At 42.9% G+C, this 23,424-nt stretch overlaps 1 protein-coding gene across 2 annotated transcripts in view; it reads right to left on the bottom strand.

Moving 5' to 3' along the window:
* Positions 1-224: 224 nt before the first annotated feature.
* The window catches only part of LOC110489526 (junctophilin-1), a 91,388-nt gene continuing 68,188 nt past the window's right edge, over positions 225-23,424 (bottom strand). For both annotated transcript variants that reach the window (XM_036945667.1, XM_036945668.1), the window contains 3 exons: positions 970-1,736; positions 707-803; positions 225-553 (listed from right to left, as the gene is read on the bottom strand). In XM_036945667.1, coding sequence (XP_036801562.1) covers positions 723-803; positions 970-1,736 — 848 coding nt within the window. In that variant the 3' untranslated portion in view covers positions 225-553; positions 707-722. The remainder of the gene's footprint in view (positions 554-706; positions 804-969; positions 1,737-23,424) is intronic.

Raw genomic sequence — 23,424 nt, 5'->3', positions numbered from 1 at the left:
GTGTGTGTGTGTGTGGTGTGTGTGTGTGTGTGTGTGTGTGTGTGTGGTGTGTGTGTGTGTGGTGTGTGTGTGTGAGTGTGTGTGTGTGTGTGTGGTGTGTGTGAGTGAGTGTGTGTGTGTGTGTGTGTGTGTGTGTGTGTGTGTGTGTGTGTGTGTGTGTGTGTGTGTGTGTGTGTGTGTGTGTGTGGTGTGTGTGTGTGTGAGTGTGTGTGTGTGTGTGTGTGTGTGTGTGTGTGTGTGTGTGTGTGTGTGTGTGTGTGTGTGTGTGTGTGTGTGTGTGTGTGTTGTGTGTTGACTTTTTCTGTTGTATTGTTTTTCCTATCTCCCTCAGACATATCATTTTGTTCTTTAACAGAACCCAGAGGAGAGTATTACGATCAGGCAGGTCTGTGGACGGCCCTGGACAGCCTGCGGGTCCTTCTCTCCTGCCTCTCATGTTTCTCTCCTGTGTCACAAAGCTGATTTCCATGCTCCTGTGGCCGCTTCCGATTCTGACTGACACCATTTTGATTTTTAAAAGGCTGGAGACGCTGCACCAGTTGCCACGGCATCACTGAGGGGTCAAACACAGTTCAGGTGGGGTTTAATTGATTAGTTCTGAACTGATTGGATAAAATGACACACAGGAGGTCAACATCATGGCCTGCTCTTTAGGAACATAACAAACATGTCGTGTGGCTGTTTTTATTTTGTAAGAAGAGGTTACCTGAGACACAGGACCATCATGTCAGGAAGTGGACAAATATGATGGCTAGGCCGATATTCAACAGCATCACCATAGCAACCAGGATAGAGTTAGGAGCCTGCAAGGCAACACCAAGAAGAGTTAGTATCAAGGTCCCCCATGTCGTGTTACTAATTGTGAATTAAAAAGGTACAACTGATCCTAGATCAGCACTCCTACCATGTCGTGTTACTAATTGTGAATTAAAAAGGTACAACTGATCCTAGATCAGCACTCCTACTTACATTCTCTTCACCCTGCCCGTCAGCCATCTCCATACTGGCCTTCTTGGTCTCTGCCAGGCTCTTTGGTTTCAGCGAATCCTGCTTCCTGAGTTTGCTCTGCTCACCTGTGGGCGTCGGCTTGAGGGTGAAATTCCGAAAGGACTTGGGGGGTGGCGGGGCCATCCGTGCCAGGGTCAGTTGACTGGGCTCCTCGTCCTCCTCAGGCTCAGGTTCCGGGGGCAGGGGTCCCCTGGAGGGGGCTTTGACGTAGTAGCTATGGTACTGGGAGTGGAGTTGTCCCATTTCATTAACAGGACCCACCATCGTCTGCGGAGCAGCAGCCTGGGGAGGTGGTACGTTGGTGGGGCCGGGCTCCGGGGCCTTGGGGGATTTGGCTGAAGCCTGGTGTATTACATGGGAAGAGGGAGCAGCAGCTGTGGGCGGCTCGGCAGCGATGGACACCCTCTCCTCTTTACTCAACTTCCTGCTCAGCCGCTCCTCCTTGCTGCTCTTACGGACTGGCTTCTCCTCTTTGCTGACCTTGCGACTGTGTGATGATTCGTCCTTGCTGATCTTGCGGGAGGCGGAGGTGGAGACGCTGTTGCTGTGCGGTCTCTTCTTGCTGTGGGGCGATGGGGGAGGGGTGGGCCCGGGGGTCTGGGCGGTGCTGGGAGGGGTGGGCCCGGGGGTCTGGGCAGGGCTGGTGGGGCTGTCTTTCTCCTTCTCTTCGGGAGGATCCTTGGAGATCTCCACTGGATCCATGAACGCCTGCTTGATATAGTCAGGACCTATAGGGGAGACAGACAGAGACACAACTCATGTTTATGCAATTAACACACTCTTACATGTATAATGTCCCATGTAATATGTAATATGTCGTGTGTAATCAACATGTGTACAGTACATGCACACAATGAATTCTCTATTTTAGGGTGGCTGCAGTAACAGGGATTGCTTTTCAAGTAGCACACATTAGCCATTAATCTGTGTATGGGTAGTGAAAAACACACACGCACACACACACACACACACACACACACACACACACGCACACACACACACACACACACACACACACACACACCCACCCTTCCCCCATACACAAATATCCCATTAAGGAGAAGCTCTCTACCGGCCAACGATGACATGAGAGATTATAAATCTATCCCAGAGTGCCAGATCATGTGATCTGTGACCCATATTGGGTGAACAGAACAGAGCACAGCTATCTGTTATCCACTGCTCCTGTCTAGAACCCAGATTAGGATAATAGAACAGAACATAGCACGGCTATCTGCTATCCACTGCTCCTGTCTAGATCCCAGATTAGGATAATAGAACAGAACATAGCACAGCTATCTGCTATCCACTGCTCCTGTCTAGATGTCAGAGGCATGGCATGCATTTAGAGCAGCAGACCCAACAAAGAGTATATGCTGTAACTTAATGCTGTAGATAGATAGAGTCAGGTCGAAATTTATTGGCACCCTTGATAACGGTGAGCCAAATAATTACATAAAATAAATAATGCAAATATAATTTTGGGGGAAATTATATTATTGTATACTAATACAAGTCCAAGTTATACCTCTGTTTTCAATACCTTTCAATACCTCGCCTTGTGAGGATTTCAATTGGGGTCCAAGTCCGGAGACTGAGAAGACCATTGCAAAATGTACATTTATTTATTTTAATTTCATTTATAATATATATATATTTAAACATTTTAAATTGTATTCATTGATTTATATTCACTTATATATATTTATTTATTTTTTATTTATTTTTATATTTTTTTTTATTATTTTTATGCTTGGTTATTGTCCTGCTGAAAGATCCACTTCAGCCCCTTTACTGGGTTCAAGGTCATGATGCCTTTGACCTTTAACCTTGGGCTCCCGAGTGGCGCAGCGGTCTAAGGCACTACAGTCCCTGGTTCGAATCCAGGCTGCATCACATCCGGCCGTGATTGGGAGTCCCACAATTGTCATCTGGGTTTGGCTGGGGTAGGCCATCTTTGTAAATAAGAGTTTGTTCTTAATTGACTTGCCTAGTTAAATAAAGGGCCAGTGGAACAAAATGTTTCAAGAACCTATTGCAGTTCACAGGGGAGGAATGTTTGGGGATTTTATCAAAATGCTTTTTTTGTTAAAAAAAAAATACTTCTGGAACATCTGAACTTTTGTATACAATTTTTATTGTACTTTTATTTAAGCCATTTGAGAACTGAAAATGTGGTGCTACATTGCAACCCTGAATTATTGACAAAGATCAGTGGGAAAAAGTTGTGGACGACTACTTTCTACACACGGTCAGTGTGAACCCGGAGTGACTTGACACAACGTAGAAAACAAGCTCTAGCTGCAAACAAACCAAACAGAAAAGACACGCTGCCGTGAAGCATTCATCCATGGTTATGGGTAAGAGTCTAGCTACATTGTCAGATATTATACATTTCAAATTTAATCAGAAAGTCACATTCATTGCAAGCTAAAGCATACTCTTAGCTAGCTAGTGAATGTTAGCTTGCTGGCTCGCAACGCTAACGTTACGTGTATGATCTGTGTATTAATATTATTTGTATCTCAGAAAATCCATTTGCATTGCTAGTTATAGCTAGGTAGCTAACATTGAACCTAGTTTGTTAGCGTTAACTACCTGCAGATTCATACTACAGCATTTCATGCATGGTGGCTAGCTATGACAATCCGTTTGCACTGTAGCTATGAGTTGGGATTATGGTTCATTGTTTAGCTAGCTAGCTAAATGTCTAAACAACATTTTTCAATTCGCCAGATGATTACATGACCCATAAGTTTAGCATGGTGTGTCTGGGGTGATTTCAGCCATCTATTGTATTTCATGAACATGTGTGCATGTCTAGACAATAGTGGTCCATCCACTTTATCTAGATGTGGCTGGGGTGGTTAAATAATTTCTTTCATGATCTAATAGTTATAGTTACACTTTAAATTTTTGATATTGCAACTATTTACATATTCAAGTAACCGTTTCACTGTACAGTTTACACCTTGTGCATGTGACAAATAAAAATAAGATTTTATTTGATATAGTGTGTGTTTACCAGAGACGTTAATGTGAAAAACAACATGGCCAAGGACTAGATATATGTGTATATTTACTTGGAGTTTTTCCTTATTGTAGGCTACTACTTTCACCACTTTTAGTCTTGAAATCTTTGGTTGTTTACTACACTACCGTGCTCACTCCGTTTAGCACATGTGAATCCTTAATGAGATGGGTGGGGCTAAGGCTTAAGAGGCTGTGAACGATGCTGAATGGGTGTAGCTCTCCAGTAGGTACCAAAACATTCAAGGGCCATTTTCTCAAAAGTGAGATTACAAGTTGATCAACTTTCAAAGCAGAATTAGTTTCCCATTGTTCCTCAACTGTAATGTATGACATACTATTTTCTAGAGTCTCTACTTTTATCCAATGTAAAAAAATAAATAAAAAAAAACACAATTTCAAATTTTGCTACATAAGAACGAATCGAGGCGGTTAGTCACAAATAGCACCTTAACATCAATATTTGACAGTAGGTATGACGTTATTTTCTGCTTCTGCTTATTTTGGAGCTAAACCCACCACCTCTTTGGCCAATGACCTCTATTTCCACGTCATCTGACCAAACCACCGGTTCCAATCCAAGTGCCAATGCTGTTTTTTTTTTTATAGCAAAATCCAGGCGTTTTACATTTGTTGGATGACATGAAAATAGAGCTCTTTGGCCAAAGAGGTGGTGGGTTTAGCTCCAAAATAAGCAGAAGCAGAAAATAACGTCATACCTACTGTCAAATATTGATGTTAAGGTGCTATTTGTGACTAACCACCTCGAATCGTTCTTATGTAGCAAAATTTGAAATTGTGTTTTATTTTTAGATTTTTTTTACATTGGATAAAAGTAGAGACTAGAAAATAGTATATCGTACATTACGAACACCAGTGGTGGGTTTGACGTGGAAATAAGGATCTATAAGACCCCTATATCACTCTGTAGATAACGAAGGCATGAAATGAGGATCTATAAGAGCCCTATATCACTCTGTAGATAACGAGGGCATGAAATGAGGATCTATAAGAGCCCTATATCACTCTGTAGATAACGAGGGCATGAAATGAGGATCTATAAGAGCCCTATATCACTCTGTAGATAACGAGGGCATGAAATGAGGATCTATAAGAGCCCTATATCACTCTGTAGATAACGAGGGCATGAAATGAGGATCTATAAGAGCCCTATATCACTCTGTAGATAACGAGGGCATGAAATGAGGATCTATAAGACCCCTATATCACTCTGTAGATAACGAGGGCATGAAATGAGGATCTATAAGAGCCCTATATCACTCTGTAGATAACGAGGGCATGAAATGAGGATCTATAAGACCCCTATATCACTCTGTAGATAACGAGGGCATGAAATGAGGATCTATAAGACCCCTATATCACTCTGTAGATAACGAGGGCATGAAATGAGGATCGATAAGACCCCTATATCACTCTGTAGATAACGAGGGCATGAAATAAGGATCTATAAGAGCCCTATATCACTCTGTAGATAACGAGGGCATGAAATGAGGATCTATAAGACCCCTATATCACTCTGTAGATAACGAGGGCATGAAATGAGGATCTATAAGAGCCCTATATCACTCTGTAGATAACGAGGGCATGAAATGAGGATCTATAAGAGCCCTATATCACTCTGTAGATAACGAGGGCATGAAATGAGGATCTATAAGAGCCCTATATCACTCTGTAGATAACGAGGGCATGAAATGAGGATCTATAAGAGCCCTATATCACTCTGTAGATAATGAGGGCATGAAATGAGGATCTATAAGAGCCCTATATCACTCTGTAGATAACGAGGGCATGAAATGAGGATCTATAAGAGCCCTATATCACTCTGTAGATAACGAGGGCATGAAATGAGGATCTATAAGAGCCCTATATCACTCTGTAGATAACGAGGGCATGAAATGAGGATCTATAAGAGCCCTATATCACTCTGTAGATAAAGAGGGCATGAAATGAGGATCGATAAGAGCCCTATATCACTCTGTAGATAACGAGGGCATGAAATGAGGATCTATAAGAGCCCTATATCACTCTGTAGATAACGAGGGCATGAAATGAGGATCGATAAGACCCCTATATCACTCTGTAGATAACGAGGGCATGAAATAAGGATCTATAAGAGCCCTATATCACTCTGTAGATAACGAGGGCATGAAATGAGGATCTATAAGACCCCTATATCACTCTGTAGATAACGAGGGCATGAAATTAGGATCTATAAGAGCCCTATATCACTCTGTAGATAATGAGGGCATGAAATGAGGATCTATAAGAGCCCTATATCACTCTGTAGATAACGAGGGCATGAAATGAGGATCTATAAGAGCCCTATATCACTCTGTAGATAACGAGGGCATGAAATGAGGATCTATAAGAGCCCTATATCACTCTGTAGATAACGAGGGCATGAAATGAGGATCTATAAGAGCCCTATATCACTCTGTAGATAACGAGGGCATGAAATGAGGATCGATAAGAGCCCTATATCACTCTGTAGATAACGAGGGCATGAAATGAGGATCTATAAGAGCCCTATATCACTCTGTAGATAACGAGGGCATGAAATGAGGATCTATAAGACCCCTATATCACTCTGTAGATAACGAGGGCATGAAATGAGGATCTATAAGACCCCTATATCACTCTGTAGATAACGAGGGCATGAAATGAGGATCTATAAGACCCCTATATCACTCTGTAGATAACGAGGGCATGAAATGAGGATCTATAAGAGCCCTATATCACTCTGTAGATAACGAGGGCATGAAATGAGGATCTATAAGAGCCCTATATCACTCTGTAGATAACGAGGGCATGAAATGAGGATCTATAAGAGCCCTATATCACTCTGTAGATAACGAGGGCATGAAATGAGGATCTATAAGACCCCTATATCACTCTGTAGATAACGAGGGCATGAAATGAGGATCTATAATACCCCTATATCACTCTGTAGATAACGAGGGCATGAAATGAGGATCTATAAGAGCCCTATATCACTCTGTAGATAACGAGGGCATGAAATGAGGATCTATAAGAGCCCTATATCACTCTGTAGATAACGAGGGCATGAAATGAGGATCTATGAGAGCCCTATATCACTCTGTAGATAACGAGGGCATGAAATGAGGATCTATAAGAGCCCTATATCACTCTGTAGATAACGAGGGCATGAAATGAGGATCTATAAGAGCCCTATATCACTCTGTAGATAACGAGGGCATGAAATGAGGATCTATAAGAGCCCTATATCACTCTGTAGATAACGAGGGCATGAAATAAGGATCTATAAGACCCCTATATCACTCTGTAGATAACGAGGGCATGAAATAAGGATCTATAAGACCCCTATATCACTCTGTAGATAACGAGGGCATGAAATGAGGATCTATAAGAGCCCTATATCACTCTGTAGATAACGAGGGCATGAAATGAGGATCTATAAGAGCCCTATATCACAAAGTAGATAACGAGGGCATGAAATGAGGATCTATAAGAGCCCTATATCACTCTGTAGATAACGAGGGCATGAAATGAGGATCTATAAGAGCCCTATATCACTCTGTAGATAACGAGGGCATGAAATGAGGATCTATAAGACCCCTATATCACTCTGTAGATAACGAGGGCATGAAATGAGGATCTATAAGACCCCTATATCACTCTGTAGATAACGAGGGCATGAAATGAGGATCTATAAGAGCCCTATATCACTCTGTAGATAACGAGGGCATGAAATGAGGATCTATAAGAGCCCTATATCACTCTGTAGATAACGAGGGCATGAAATGAGGATCTATAAGACCCCTATATCACTCTGTAGATAACGAGGGCATGAAATGAGGATCTATAATACCCCTATATCACTCTGTAGATAACGAGGGCATGAAATGAGGATCTATAAGAGCCCTATATCACTCTGTAGATAACGAGGGCATGAAATGAGGATCTATAAGAGCCCTATATCACTCTGTAGATAACGAGGGCATGAAATGAGGATCTATGAGAGCCCTATATCACTCTGTAGATAACGAGGGCATGAAATGAGGATCTATAAGAGCCCTATATCACTCTGTAGATAACGAGGGCATGAAATGAGGATCTATAAGAGCCCTATATCACTCTGTAGATAACGAGGGCATGAAATGAGGATCTATAAGAGCCCTATATCACTCTGTAGATAACGAGGGCATGAAATAAGGATCTATAAGACCCCTATATCACTCTGTAGATAACGAGGGCATGAAATAAGGATCTATAAGACCCCTATATCACTCTGTAGATAACGAGGGCATGAAATGAGGATCTATAAGAGCCCTATATCACTCTGTAGATAACGAGGGCATGAAATGAGGATCTATAAGAGCCCTATATCACAAAGTAGATAACGAGGGCATGAAATGAGGATCTATAAGAGCCCTATATCACTCTGTAGATAACGAGGGCATGAAATGAGGATCTATAAGAGCCCTATATCACTCTGTAGATAACAAGGGCATGAAATGAGGATCTATAAGACCCCTATATAACTCTGTAGATAACGAGGGCATGAAATAAGAATCTATAAGAGCCCTATATCACTCTGTAGATAACGAGGGCATGAAATGAGGATCTATAAGAGCCCTATATCACTCTGTAGATAACGAGGGCATGAAATGAGGATCTATAAGAGCCCTATATCACTCTGTAGATAACGAGGGCATGAAATGAGGATCTATAAGAGCCCTATATCACTCTGTAGATAACGAGGGCATGAAATGAGGATCTATAAGAGCCCTATATCACTCTGTAGATAACGAGGGCATGAAATGAGGATCTATAAGAGCCCTATATCACTCTGTAGATAAAGAGGGCATGAAATGAGGATCTATAAGAGCCCTATATCACTCTGTAGATAACGAGGGCATGAAATGAGGATCTATAAGAGCCCTATATCACTCTGTAGATAACGAGGGCATGAAATGAGGATCTATAAGAGCCCTATATCACTCTGTAGATAACGAGGGCATGAAATGAGGATCTATAAGAGCCCTATATCACTCTGTAGATAACGAGGGCATGAAATGAGGATCTATAAGAGCCCTATATCACTCTGTAGATAACGAGGGCATGAAATGAGGAACTATAAGAGCCCTATATCACTCTGTAGATAACGAGGGCATGAAATGAGGATCTATAAGACCCCTATATCACTCTGTAGATAACGAGGCCACGAAATGAGGATCTATAAGAGCCCTATATCACTCTGTAGATAACGAGGGCATGAAATGAGGATCTATAAGACCCCTATATCACTCTGTAGATAACGAGGGCATGAAATGAGGATCTATAAGAGCCCTATATCACTCTGTAGATAACGAGGGCATGAAATGAGGATCTATAAGAGCCCTATATCACTCTGTAGATAACGAGGGCATGAAATGAGGATCTATAAGAGCCCTATATCACTCTGTAGATAACGAGGGCATGAAATGAGGATCGATAAGAGCCCTATATCACTCTGTAGATAACGAGGGAATGAAATGAGGATCTATAAGAGCCCTATATCACTCTGTAGATAACGAGGGCATGAAATGAGGATCTATAAGAGCCCTATATCACTCTGTAGATAACGAGGGCATGAAATAAGGATCTATAAGACCCCTATATCACTCTGTAGATAACGAGGGCATGAAATAAGGATCTATAAGACCCCTATATCACTCTGTAGATAACGAGGGCATGAAATGAGGATCTATAAGAGCCCTATATCACTCTGTAGATAAAGAGGGCATGAAATGAGGATCTATAAGAGCCCTATATCACTCTGTAGATAACAAGGGCATGAAATGAGGATCTATAAGACCCCTATATAACTCTGTAGATAACGAGGGCATGAAATAAGAATCTATAAGAGCCCTATATCACTCTGTAGATAACGAGGGCATGAAATGAGGATCTATAAGAGCCCTATATCACTCTGTAGATAACGAGGGCATGAAATGAGGATCTATAAGAGCCCTATATCACTCTGTAGATAACGAGGGCATGAAATGAGGATCTATAAGAGCCCTATATCACTCTGTAGATAACGAGGGCATGAAATGAGGATCTATAAGAGCCCTATATCACTCTGTAGATAACGAGGGCATGAAATGAGGATCTATAAGAGCCCTATATCACTCTGTAGATAAAGAGGGCATGAAATGAGGATCTATAAGAGCCCTATATCACTCTGTAGATAACGAGGGCATGAAATGAGGATCTATAAGAGCCCTATATCACTCTGTAGATAACGAGGGCATGAAATGAGGATCTATAAGAGCCCTATATCACTCTGTAGATAACGAGGGCATGAAATGAGGATCTATAAGAGCCCTATATCACTCTGTAGATAACGAGGGCATGAAATGAGGATCTATAAGAGCCCTATATCACTCTGTAGATAACGAGGGCATGAAATGAGGAACTATAAGAGCCCTATATCACTCTGTAGATAACGAGGGCATGAAATGAGGATCTATAAGACCCCTATATCACTCTGTAGATAACGAGGCCATGAAATGAGGATCTATAAGAGCCCTATATCACTCTGTAGATAACGAGGGCATGAAATGAGGATCTATAAGACCCCTATATCACTCTGTAGATAACGAGGGCATGAAATGAGGATCTATAAGAGCCCTATATCACTCTGTAGATAACGAGGGCATGAAATGAGGATCTATAAGAGCCCTATATCACTCTGTAGATAACGAGGGCATGAAATGAGGATCTATAAGAGCCCTATATCACTCTGTAGATAACGAGGGCATGAAATGAGGATCGATAAGAGCCCTATATCACTCTGTAGATAACGAGGGAATGAAATGAGGATCTATAAGAGCCCTATATCACTCTGTAGATAACGAGGGCATGAAATGAGGATCTATAAGAGCCCTATATCACTCTGTAGATAACGAGGGCATGAAATAAGGATCTATAAGACCCCTATATCACTCTGTAGATAACGAGGGCATGAAATAAGGATCTATAAGACCCCTATATCACTCTGTAGATAACGAGGGCATGAAATGAGGATCTATAAGAGCCCTATATCACTCTGTAGATAACGAGGGCATGAAATGAGGATCTATAAGACCCCTATATCACTCTGTAGATAACGAGGGCATGAAATGAGGATCTATAAGAGCCCTATATCACTCTGTAGATAACGAGGGCATGAAATGAGGATCTATAAGAGCCCTATATCACTCTGTAGATAACGAGGGCATGAAATGAGGATCTATAAGAGCCCTATATCACAAAGTAGATAACGAGGGCATGAAATGAGGATCTATAAGAGCCCTATATCACTCTGTAGATAACGAGGGCATGAAATGAGGATCTATAAGAGCCCTATATCACTCTGTAGATAACAAGGGCATGAAATGAGGATCTATAAGACCCCTATATAACTCTGTAGATAACGAGGGCATGAAATAAGAATCTATAAGAGCCCTATATCACTCTGTAGATAACGAGGGCATGAAATGAGGATCTATAAGAGCCCTATATCACTCTGTAGATAACGAGGGCATGAAATGAGGATCTATAAGAGCCCTATATCACTCTGTAGATAACGAGGGCATGAAATGAGGATCTATAAGAGCCCTATATCACTCTGTAGATAACGAGGGCATGAAATGAGGATCTATAAGAGCCCTATATCACTCTGTAGATAACGAGGGCATGAAATGAGGATCTATAAGAGCCCTATATCACTCTGTAGATAAAGAGGGCATGAAATGAGGATCTATAAGAGCCCTATATCACTCTGTAGATAACGAGGGCATGAAATGAGGATCTATAAGAGCCCTATATCACTCTGTAGATAACGAGGGCATGAAATGAGGATCTATAAGAGCCCTATATCACTCTGTAGATAACGAGGGCATGAAATGAGGATCTATAAGAGCCCTATATCACTCTGTAGATAACGAGGGCATGAAATGAGGATCTATAAGAGCCCTATATCACTCTGTAGATAACGAGGGCATGAAATGAGGAACTATAAGAGCCCTATATCACTCTGTAGATAACGAGGGCATGAAATGAGGATCTATAAGACCCCTATATCACTCTGTAGATAACGAGGCCATGAAATGAGGATCTATAAGAGCCCTATATCACTCTGTAGATAACGAGGGCATGAAATGAGGATCTATAAGAGCCCTATATCACTCTGTAGATAACGAGGGCATGAAATGAGGATCTATAAGAGCCCTATATCACTCTGTAGATAACGAGGGCATGAAATGAGGATCGATAAGAGCCCTATATCACTCTGTAGATAATGAGGGCATGAAATGAGGATCTATAAGAGCCCTATATCACTCTGTAGATAACGAGGGCATGAAATGAGGATCTATAAGAGCCCTATATCACTCTGTAGATAACGAGGGCATGAAATGAGGATCTATAAGAGCCCTATATCACTCTGTAGATAACGAGGGCATGAAATAAGGATCTATAAGACCCCTATATCACTCTGTAGATAACGAGGGCATGAAATAAGGATCTATAAGACCCCTATATCACTCTGTAGATAACGAGGGCATGAAATGAGGATCTATAAGAGCCCTATATCACTCTGTAGATAACGAGGGCATGAAATGAGGATCTATAAGAGCCCTATATCACAAAGTAGATAACGAGGGCATGAAATGAGGATCTATAAGAGCCCTATATCACTCTGTAGATAACGAGGGCATGAAATGAGGATCTATAAGAGCCCTATATCACTCTGTAGATAACAAGGGCATGAAATTAGGATCTATAAGACCCCTATATAACTCTGTAGATAACGAGGGCATGAAATAAGAATCTATAAGAGCCCTATATCACTCTGTAGATAACGAGGGCATGAAATGAGGATCTATAAGAGCCCTATATCACTCTGTAGATAACGAGGGCATGAAATGAGGATCTATAAGAGCCCTATATCACTCTGTAGATAACGAGGGCATGAAATGAGGATCTATAAGAGCCCTATATCACTCTGTAGATAACGAGGGCATGAAATGAGGATCTATAAGAGCCCTATATCACTCTGTAGATAACGAGGGCATGAAATGAGGATCTATAAGAGCCCTATATCACTCTGTAGATAAAGAGGGCATGAAATGAGGATCTATAAGAGCCCTATATCACTCTGTAGATAACGAGGGCATGAAATGAGGATCTATAAGAGCCCTATATCACTCTGTAGATAACGAGGGCATGAAATGAGGATCTATAAGAGCCCTATATCACTCTGTAGATAACGAGGGCATGAAATGAGGATCTATAAGAGCCCTATATCACTCTGTAGATAACGAGGGCATGAAATGAGGATCTATAAGAGCCCTATATCACTCTGTAGATAACGAGGGCATGAAATGAGGAACTATAAGAGCCCTATATCACTCTGTAGATAACGAGGGCATGAAATGAGGATCTATAAGACCCCTATATCACTCTGTAGATAACGAGGCCATGAAATGAGGATCTATAAGAGCCCTATATCACTCTGTAGATAACGAGGGCATGAAATGAGGATCTATAAGAGCCCTATATCACTCTGTAGATAACGAGGGCATGAAATGAGGATCTATAAGAGCCCTATATCACTCTGTAGATAACGAGGGCATGAAATGAGGATCGATAAGAGCCCTATATCACTCTGTAGATAATGAGGGCATGAAATGAGGATCTATAAGAGCCCTATATCACTCTGTAGATAACGAGGGCATGAAATGAGGATCTATAAGAGCCCTATATCACTCTGTAGATAACGAGGGCATGAAATGAGGATCTATAAGAGCCCTATATCACTCTGTAGATAACGAGGGCATGAAATGAGGATCTATAAGACCCCTATATCACTCTGTAGATAACGAGGGCATGAAATGAGGATTGATAAGACCCCTATATCACTCTGTAGATAACGAGGGCATGAAATAAGGATCTATAAGAGCCCTATATCACTCTGTAGATAACGAGGGCATGAAATGAGGATCTATAAGAGCCCTATATCACTCTGTAGATAACGAGGGCATGAAATGAGGAACTATAAGAGCCCTATATCACTCTGTAGATAACGAGGGCATGGAATGAGGATCTATAAGACCCCTATATCACTCTGTAGATAACGAGGGCATGAAATGAGGATCTATAAGACCCCTATATCACTCTGTAGATAACGAGGGCATGAAATGAGGATCTATAAGAGCCCTATATCACTCTGTAGATAACGAGGGCATGAAATGAGGATCTATAAGAGCCCTATATCACTCTGTAGATAACGAGGGCATTAAATGAGGATCTATAAGACCCCTATATCACTCTGTAGATAACGAGGGCATGAAATGAGGATCTATAAGAGCCCTATATCACTCTGTAGATAACGAGGGCATGAAATGAGGATCTATAAGACCCCTAGATCACTCTGTAGATAACGAGGGCATGAAATGAGGATCTATAAGAGCCCTATATCACTCTGTAGATAACGAGGGCATGAAATAAGGATCTATAAGAGCCCCATATCACTCTGTAGATAACGAGGGCATGAAATAAGGATCTATAAGACCCCTATGTCACTCTGTAGATAACGAGGGCATGAAATAAGGATCTATAAGAGCCCTATATCACTCTGTAGATAACGAGGGCATGACCCTACGGTGCAACAGACCCTTCCTGTTCTCATATGCTACGGAAACACAAAAAAGGTACACACTACAGCTTTGCTTAATAGAGACTGTGGAATAATCCCCCGTTGTTACATTGCTGTCTAATGCATTCAACTAGTATTTGACAGATAACAGGGAAGGTGGCCCTGTGTTATGTATTCAACTAGTATTGGACAGATAACAGGGAGTGGTTCTGTGTTATGTATTCAACTAGTATTGGACAGATAACAGGGAAGGTGGCCCTGTGCTGCACTGCTGCCAGAAAGGGTTTGGGCCTCATGGTGCAGCTGCACTGCCAGAAAGGGTTTGGGCCTCACGGTGCAGCTGCACTGCCAGAAAGGGTTTAAGCCTCACGGTGCAGCTGCACTGGCAGAAAGGTTTTGGGCCTCATGGTGCAGCTGCACTGCCAGAAAGGGTTTGGGCCTCACGGTGCAGCTGCACTGCTGCCAGAAAGGGTTTGGGCCTCATGGTGCAGCTGCACTGCTGCCAGAAAGGGTTTGGGCCTCACGGTGCAAACGGTTCAGCACCTGTACTTCCATTACTGTACCTCAACGTTAACGACCATGACGCAGTGGTGAAGAGTCGACTCCAAAATAATTGATTCCTCGACTCCTAGCACATCGACTCCCGGGATATCGACTCCCATTTCTGAGTGTCAAGATTTGATTCAACTAGGAATCGACTCCTAGCACATCGACTCCCGGGATCGACTCCCATTTCTGAGTGTCAAGATTCGATTCAACTAGGAATCGACTCCTAGCACATCGACTCCCGGGATCGACTCCCATTTCTGAGTGTCAAGATTCGATTCCACTAGGAATCGACTCCTAAGATTCTGTATTTTTTTGGAATGGAGGAGACTGGTTAGTTGACATACTTCCGAGAACACAAACACTTGCATCTTTCATAGCGAGCTAGTGAGGGACAGAGCGAGAGGGGAGGAGCACAGTATCAGGGCTGTGCACTAGACAGACAGTATCAGAGCTGTGCACTAGACAGACAGTATCAGAGCTGTGCACTAGACAGAGTATCAGAGCTGTGCACTAGACAGACAGTATCAGAGCTGTGCACTAAACGTATCTATTGACAATCAAAAGCCTCTATCTAAAAATGTATTGGCTTGCAATGTCTCGCAACTTCTGTAAAGCAGCAGGGCCTATCATCACTGAAAAGACTAGGATACTGCAAACACAACAGGCCGAACAGACACTCGCCTCATTTAGGGCGAAGCTAGAGGTTTCACTCTCGACAAGATGTGTCCAAAAAAAAGCCCACTTCCCGCTTTTGGGACCACGACTCCCGCTGATAGGGCGCAGACATGAGCATCTCTCCATTATATACAGATCTCTGGTGAAGAGCAAGAGCAGGCGAGCCAGTGGGGGGGACGAGAGGAGGGGTCAGGCAGAAAGAATATCTTGCTAATGTGTATCTCCGATGTCTTGTCTTGCATGCCTCGCAAATTCACCAAAGTAGCGTAAGGTTCGCCTCTTCCTCTCTGTTTAAAAATAAATAAATGACACAACATTCCCCAGGCCTTTATAGCCTACTGTCTAGTTGGGCTTTAACATGGGAAACAACTTTTTGTTTTGTGATAATAACTGCACTGTGAGTTCAATTTTGTGGGGGGATTTTTTGTTGTTGACGTTAAAGCAATTGTTGTTGTTTTTACTCAATACTGTGGCTCATTCATCTAGTAACGTTCTAATTTCTGGTACAGTTACAATATCTTTGAGATACATCATCTTCCCTTGCAGACGCTGCTGTTGTGTCCAGATAAAATGCAGTCATTGCTAGTCACACACACACACGCATGCACGCACGCACGCACGCACGCGCACACACACACACACACACACACACACGTTAGCAGGAAGCAAACAGATAAACCCCACAAAGTGCCGCGCTTCATGTGCAGATGGATCCGACCAATAACATTTGTTTAGACAAGAGAGAGAGAGAGTGAGAGAGAGAGAGAGAGAGAGAGAGAGAGAGAGAGAGAGAGAGAGAGAGATATTCACTTTATATATTATCTACCTCACTTGCTTTGGCAATGTTAACACATGTTTCCCATGCCAATAAAGCCCTTGAATTGAATTGAATTGAATTGAGAGAGAGAGAGAGAGAGAGAAATAGAAGGTCATCTGAGTTAAAGACCCACAACAGCGTAAATCCACTGTTTTGAGCTGAAAGACGATGGCCAGAGCTTACCCATGATGTTGTACAACGATTTAACTCAATAACTCATTATTTTAAGTATGATATATTTTTGGTCTTAAAGTGGGGGAATCTGAAGTGGGAAACTTGTGGAAATCCGTTTGAAAGCCGTGTCACTCCCGATAAACTGACGTGCAAAGTTATAACAACTATGTGTCTGACGAGGCCTGGTTTTAGTTAATTTAACACCTAACTTACATGTGGGATGCTTACTTCCTGTTTCGTACTTGTTGCTACTGGCTTCCTGCTGTTTGCAGTACACCTCAACCAAGAGCTTTGTTGGATGGGCTGATGGTGAATCCACAGAGTTTCTAACCCATCTTTGGCGAAACGGTGAGTAGCTAACTAGTAGCTAACTAGCTAAGTTTGCTATCTCTTCTCGCTATAAATTGAGTGTTCACTTAGCCAAGTAGCCATGGTAGCCAATATGTGTTAGCAGCCTGGCAAGGCTAACACAGCTAGCTAGTGACGCTAGTTACGTGATTAAGAGGGCGCAGGCGGTGGATAGCGGACGTTTGACGGGCTCCCGACCAATTCTTCGACTTCGAAAAAATGTGATCTTACTTTTTTTATGTACATAATGTCTCCGCCATCATTTCCTATGACCTAAAACAGCTTCTGTAAATCAGAACTGTGATCACTAACCTCAATTTGGATAACTTCTACTTCAACAAGTTCAGCTGCTGTGGATGTTCTACTTCAACAAGTTCAGCTGCTGTGGATGTTCTACTTCAACAAGTTCAGCTGCTGTGGATGTTCTACTTCCGGACAAGGTCCTCGGAAAAGGAAGTCATTTTCGCAAAAGGGGCAGACGGGCAGGCATACTGATGAAACTATGTTGGCGTGAAAATAAATATGCCCTTACACTCCGTTCTTTTCGTGAACGTACAGTCACTGGAGAACAAACTGGACGAACTCCATTAGAGAATATCCAATGTTTCTCAGAGTTGTGGCTGAACAAGAGCATGGATACCATCTAGCTCTACTTTCTATACAGCATTGGAGGGGGAGAGGTGTATCTCTGGGTAGGGGGGAGAGATGTGTCTCTGGGTAGGGGGGAGAGATGTGTCTCTGGGTAGGGGGGAGAGGTGTGTCTCTGGGTAGGGGGGAGAGGTTTGTCTCTGGGTAGGGGGAGAGGTGTGTCTCTTTGGGTAGGGGGAGATAAAAAACAATTGAACCTAGCAGTTAAACGGAATGTGCTTTGAAATTTGATTTGATGTGCTTGCTGGCCAATATGATACAAAATGCTGCAAAGTAACTTCAGCAACGTACATAGTACAGTTCAGGTAAAGTTGTAAAGAGAGAACATTATTATATGTTATTTAATTAGTTAGCTTGCTTTCCAAGTAGAGAGATTGTTAAGTCAGTGTGTAACGTCTGTAGCTAGTGAAATGAATTCCTTCCTCACTTTTGAAACTTCTGTGTTTAGCAGAGTAATTTTCTGTCCTATCCAAGAGGAACCAAATGTGAGAAGCACTTTTGTAGTTCCCCATTTTTTTTTTCAATTTTCCCTTCGTTTACCCAGATTAACACCCGGCTGATATGACTAGCCACAGAAGTGGAACCGTGGTCAGACAGATGTCTTCCTCTCCGTGGAGAGTGGCGTTTTGAATGTCATTGTATATGTCTTGTCAAGTTAATAGAAATGATACTATACATAGATCCATGCCAGACAGACAAGGTGTCTATTCACTAACTATTCACCAACTCCACCTCTTGTGTCAACGTGTGTCAGGAGTCAGATGACAACAATTCAGCCTCACTGAGGATTGTCCAGAACAAAATGCAATGTAGTCCTACACATTAATTTAACTATCCTAGTGTAAAGGTAGGCCTGTCTATACCAGTGTAAAAAAAAAAATCATAACTCACACAAGCTTAGAAAACTGAGAAAGAGATGATTATCTCCACCCCTCTCTCTCTCTCCCCCTCCCTCTTTCCCTCTCTCCTCAGTCTCTCTCTATCTAACTCTCTCTCTCTCTCAAACATGCAAATCGACCCCAGTTTCATCCATTCATGATAGGTCAACACCATCTACAGTGCCTTGCGAAAGTATTCGGCCCCCTTGAACTTTGCGACCTTTTGCCACATTTCAGGCTTCAAACATAAAGATATAAAACTGTATTTTTTTTGTGAAGAATCAACAACAAGTGGGACACAATCATGAAGTGGAACGACATTTATTGGATATTTCAAACTTTTTCAACAAATCAAAAACTGAAAAATTGCGCGTGCAAAATTATTCAGCCCCCTTAAGTTAATACTTTGTAGCGCCACCTTTTGCTGCGATTACAGCTGTAAGTCGCTTGGGGTATGTCTCTATCAGTTTTGCACATCGAGAGACTGACATTTTTTCCCATTCCTCCTTGCAAAACAGCTCGAGCTCAGTGAGGTTGGATGGAGAGCATTTGTGAACAGCAGTTTTCAGTTCTTTCCACAGATTCTCGATTGGATTCAGGTCTGGACTTTGACTTGGCCATTCTAACACCTGGATATGTTTATTTTTGAACCATTCCATTGTAGATTTTGCTTTATGTTTTGGATCATTGTCTTGTTGGAAGACAAATCTCCGTCCCAGTCTCAGGTCTTTTGCAGACTCCATCAAGTTTTCTTCCAGAATGGTCCTGTATTTGGCTCCATCCATCTTCCCATCAATTTTAACCATCTTCCCTGTCCCTGCTGAAGAAAAGCAGGCCCAAACCATGATGCTGCCACCGCCATGTTTGACAGTGGGGATGGTGTGTTCAGCTGTGTTGCTTTTACGCCAAACATAACGTTTTGCATTGTTGCCAAAAAGTTCAATTTTGGTTTCATCTGACCAGAGCACCTTCTTCCACATGTTTGGTGTGTCTCCCAGGTGGCTTGTGGCAAACTTTAACCGACACTTTTTATGGATATCTTTAAGAAATGGCTTTCTTCTTGCCACTCTTCCATAAAGGCCAGATTTGTGCAATATACGACTGATTGTTGTCCTATGGACAGAGTCTCCCACCTCAGCTGTAGATCTCTGCAGTTCATCCAGAGTGATCATGGGCCTCTTGGCTGCATCTCTGATCAGTCTTCTCCTTGTATGAGGTGAAAGTTTAGAGGGACGGCCAGGTCTTGGTAGATTTGCAGTGGTCTGATACTCCTTCCATTTCAATATTATCGCTTGCACAGTGCTCCTTGGGATGTTTAAAGCTTGGGAAATCTTTTTGTATCCAAATCCGGCTTTAAACTTCTTCACAACAGTATCTCGGACCTGCCTGGTGTGTTCCTTGTTCTTCATGATGCTCTCTGCGCTTTTAACGGACCTCTGAGACTATCACAGTGCAGGTGCATTTATATAGAGACTTGATTACACACAGGTGGATTGTATTTATCATCATTAGTCATTTAGGTCAACATTGGATCATTCAGAGATCCTCACTGAACTTCTGGAGAGAGTTTGCTGCACTGAAAGTAAAGGGGCTGAATAATTTTGCACGCCCAATTTTTCAGTTTTTGATTTGTTAAAAAAGTTTGAAATATCCAATAAATGTCATTCCACTTCATGATTGTGTCCCACTTGTTGTTGATTCTTCACAAAAAAATACAGTTTTATATCTTTATGTTTGAAGCCTGAAATGTGGCAAAAGGTCGCAAAGTTCAAGGGGGCCGAATACTTTCGCAAGGCACTGTACATACATCATACCATCATTCTGCATTACCATAAATCCAACCTTATTGTAAGGTTCCATACTGCAGGAATTAAAACATATATAAAAAAAATAAAACATTTCAAATTAAATTGAGTACATAATATTAAAAATGTTTTTTTTTTTAAATTATTTTTAAACAAATGATTTCATAATTGTACTGTGTAATGCGGACCAAATGTGTATCGGTCAGGAGGTAGCTAGTGTAACCAATGTGATGTGATGTGAAACGGCTCGCTAGTTAGCGGGGTGCGCGCTAACAGCGTTTCATTCGGTGACCTCATTCGCTCTGAGACCTTGAAGTAGTTGTTTTCCCTTGCTCTGCAAGTGGAGCGATGGGTAACGATGCTGTTGTCAATGTCTGCAGAGGGAACCTGGTTCAAGCCCAGGTAGGGGCGAGGTGAGGAATGGAAGCTATACTGTTAAAGTATCACTCACAGCCACGTTGGAATCTTCAAGTCCTTGAACATTTGGTTGTTTACTTTATCGACCACGAGACAAACATTCTGCTTCTCTGATCAGAGCCTTTTGAAAGCGGGGTACATGGCACGTTGTCTCTCCACCATTTCATGGGGAAATTGTTCATTAATAGAGAATGGGGTACTCTTCGATTCCATACATTGTCGTAACGAGGCAAACTTAATTTTGTAGTGAGTTAGCATAGCTTCGATCAGACAAGGGTCTTCCCTCCCCTCTGCCACCGAAACGGTGAGCCCTTTGAAAATCAATTGTATCCACCTGTTCATGACTTTTTCTCCCGTTGACTGATAGTCTTCCTTTTTCATCCTCCTTTATTAGGCCTCACTCCCCCCTATCTGAGATACCTACTGCAGCCCTCATCCTCCACATACAACACCCCTTCACTCCCCCCTATCTGAGATACCTACTGCAGCCCTCATCCTCCACATACAACACCTGTTCACTCCCCCCTATCTGAGGTACCTACTGCTGCCCTCATCCTCCACATACAACACCTGTTCACTCCCCCCTATCTGAGATACCTACTGCAGCCCTCATCCTCCACATACAACACCTGTTCACTCCCCCCTATCTGAGATACCTACTGCTGCCCTCATCCTCTACATACAACACCTGTTCACTCCCCCCTATCTGAGATACCTACTGCAGCCCTCATCCTCCACATACAACACCTGTTCACTCCCCCCTATCTGAGATACCTACTGCAGCCCTCATCCTCCACATACAACACCTGTTCACTCCCCCCTATCTGAGATACCTACTGCAGCCCTCATCCTCTACATACAACACCTGTTCACTCCCCCCTATCTGAGATACCTACTGCAGCCCTCATCCTCCACATACAACACCTGTTCACTCCCCCCTATCTGAGATACCTACTGCAGCCCTCATCCTCTACATACAACACCTGTTCACTCCCCCCTATCTGAGATACCTACTGCAGCCCTCATCCTCCACATACAACACCTGTTCACTCCCCCCTATCTGAGATACCTACTGCAGCCCTCATCCTCCACATACAACACCTGTTCACTCCCCCCTATCTGAGATACCTACTGCAGCCCTCATCCTCCACATACAACATCTGTTCACTCCCCCCTATCTGAGATACCTACTGCAGCCCTCATCCTCCACATACAACACCTGTTCACTCCCCCCTATCTGAGATACCTACTGCAGCCCTCATCCTCTACATACAACACCTGTTCACTCCCCCCTATCTGAGATATCTACTGCTGCCCTCATCTTCCACATACAACACCTGTTCACTCCCCCCTATCTGAGATACCTACTGCAGCCATCATCCTCCACATACAACATCTGTTCACTCCCCCCTATCTGAGATACCTACTGCAGCCCTCATCCTCCACATACAACACCTGTTCACTCCCCCCTATCTGAGATACCTACTGCAGCCCTCATCCTCTACATACAACACCTGTTCACTCCCCCCTATCTGAGATACCTACTGCAGCCCTCATCCTCCACATACAACACCCGTTCTGCCAGTCACATTCTGTTAAAGATCCCCAAAGCACACACATCCCTGGGTCGCTCCTCTTTTCAGTTCGCTGCAGCTAGCGACTGGAACGAGCTGCAACAAACACTCAAACTGGACAGTTTTATCTCCATCTCTTAATTCAAAGATCATCAATCATGGACACTCTTACTGACAGTTGTGACTGCTTTGCCTGATGTATTGTTGTCTCTACCTCTTGCTCTTTGTCCTGTTATCTTTGTCCAATAATGTTCATACCATGTTTTGTGTTGCTACCATGTTGTTGTTGTCATGTGTTGCTGCCATGCTATGTTGTTGCCTTAGGTCTCTGTGTGTTTTGACGTCCCAAGGATCCCAGATAGCAAGGACCATACATAAAATGGGCCGCCGTCTTTATGAATCTTCACTATTATCCAATAGGGTAAAGCGTTAAGGTATTAGAGGAAAACGTTAGAATCATAACGGGTAGGTTTGGCCCTCTGTACACCTCCCTCTCCTTCCCCTTCACCCTCCAGGAGGTCTGTCTGAGAGAAGGGACAGGTGGTGTGTGTCAGGCCCAGGCAGGGGAGAGAGAAAAGGGGGCAGAGAGCTGAGCTAACCCCCCCCCCCCTCTCCCCCCACCCCCCACAGCGCTGCCTTAGATTCCAGCTATGTCTCCATTAGTTCCCGGGTAGCACACATCGCCTCCAAATATAGACCAATTAACGTCACTCCATAAAACACACCCACCATACACACGGGATCTCTCACACATGCACGCACGCACGCGGTCACGAGGACACGCGGTCGAGCACGCACGCACGCGACAGCACAC

Source organism: Oncorhynchus mykiss, chromosome 15 (genome assembly GCF_013265735.2).
Source record: "Oncorhynchus mykiss isolate Arlee chromosome 15, USDA_OmykA_1.1, whole genome shotgun sequence".
Classification (NCBI taxonomy): domain Eukaryota; kingdom Metazoa; phylum Chordata; class Actinopteri; order Salmoniformes; family Salmonidae; genus Oncorhynchus; species Oncorhynchus mykiss.
The sequence above is the reverse complement of the archived record's forward strand: the minus strand, read 5'-3'. Positions and strand labels throughout refer to the sequence as shown.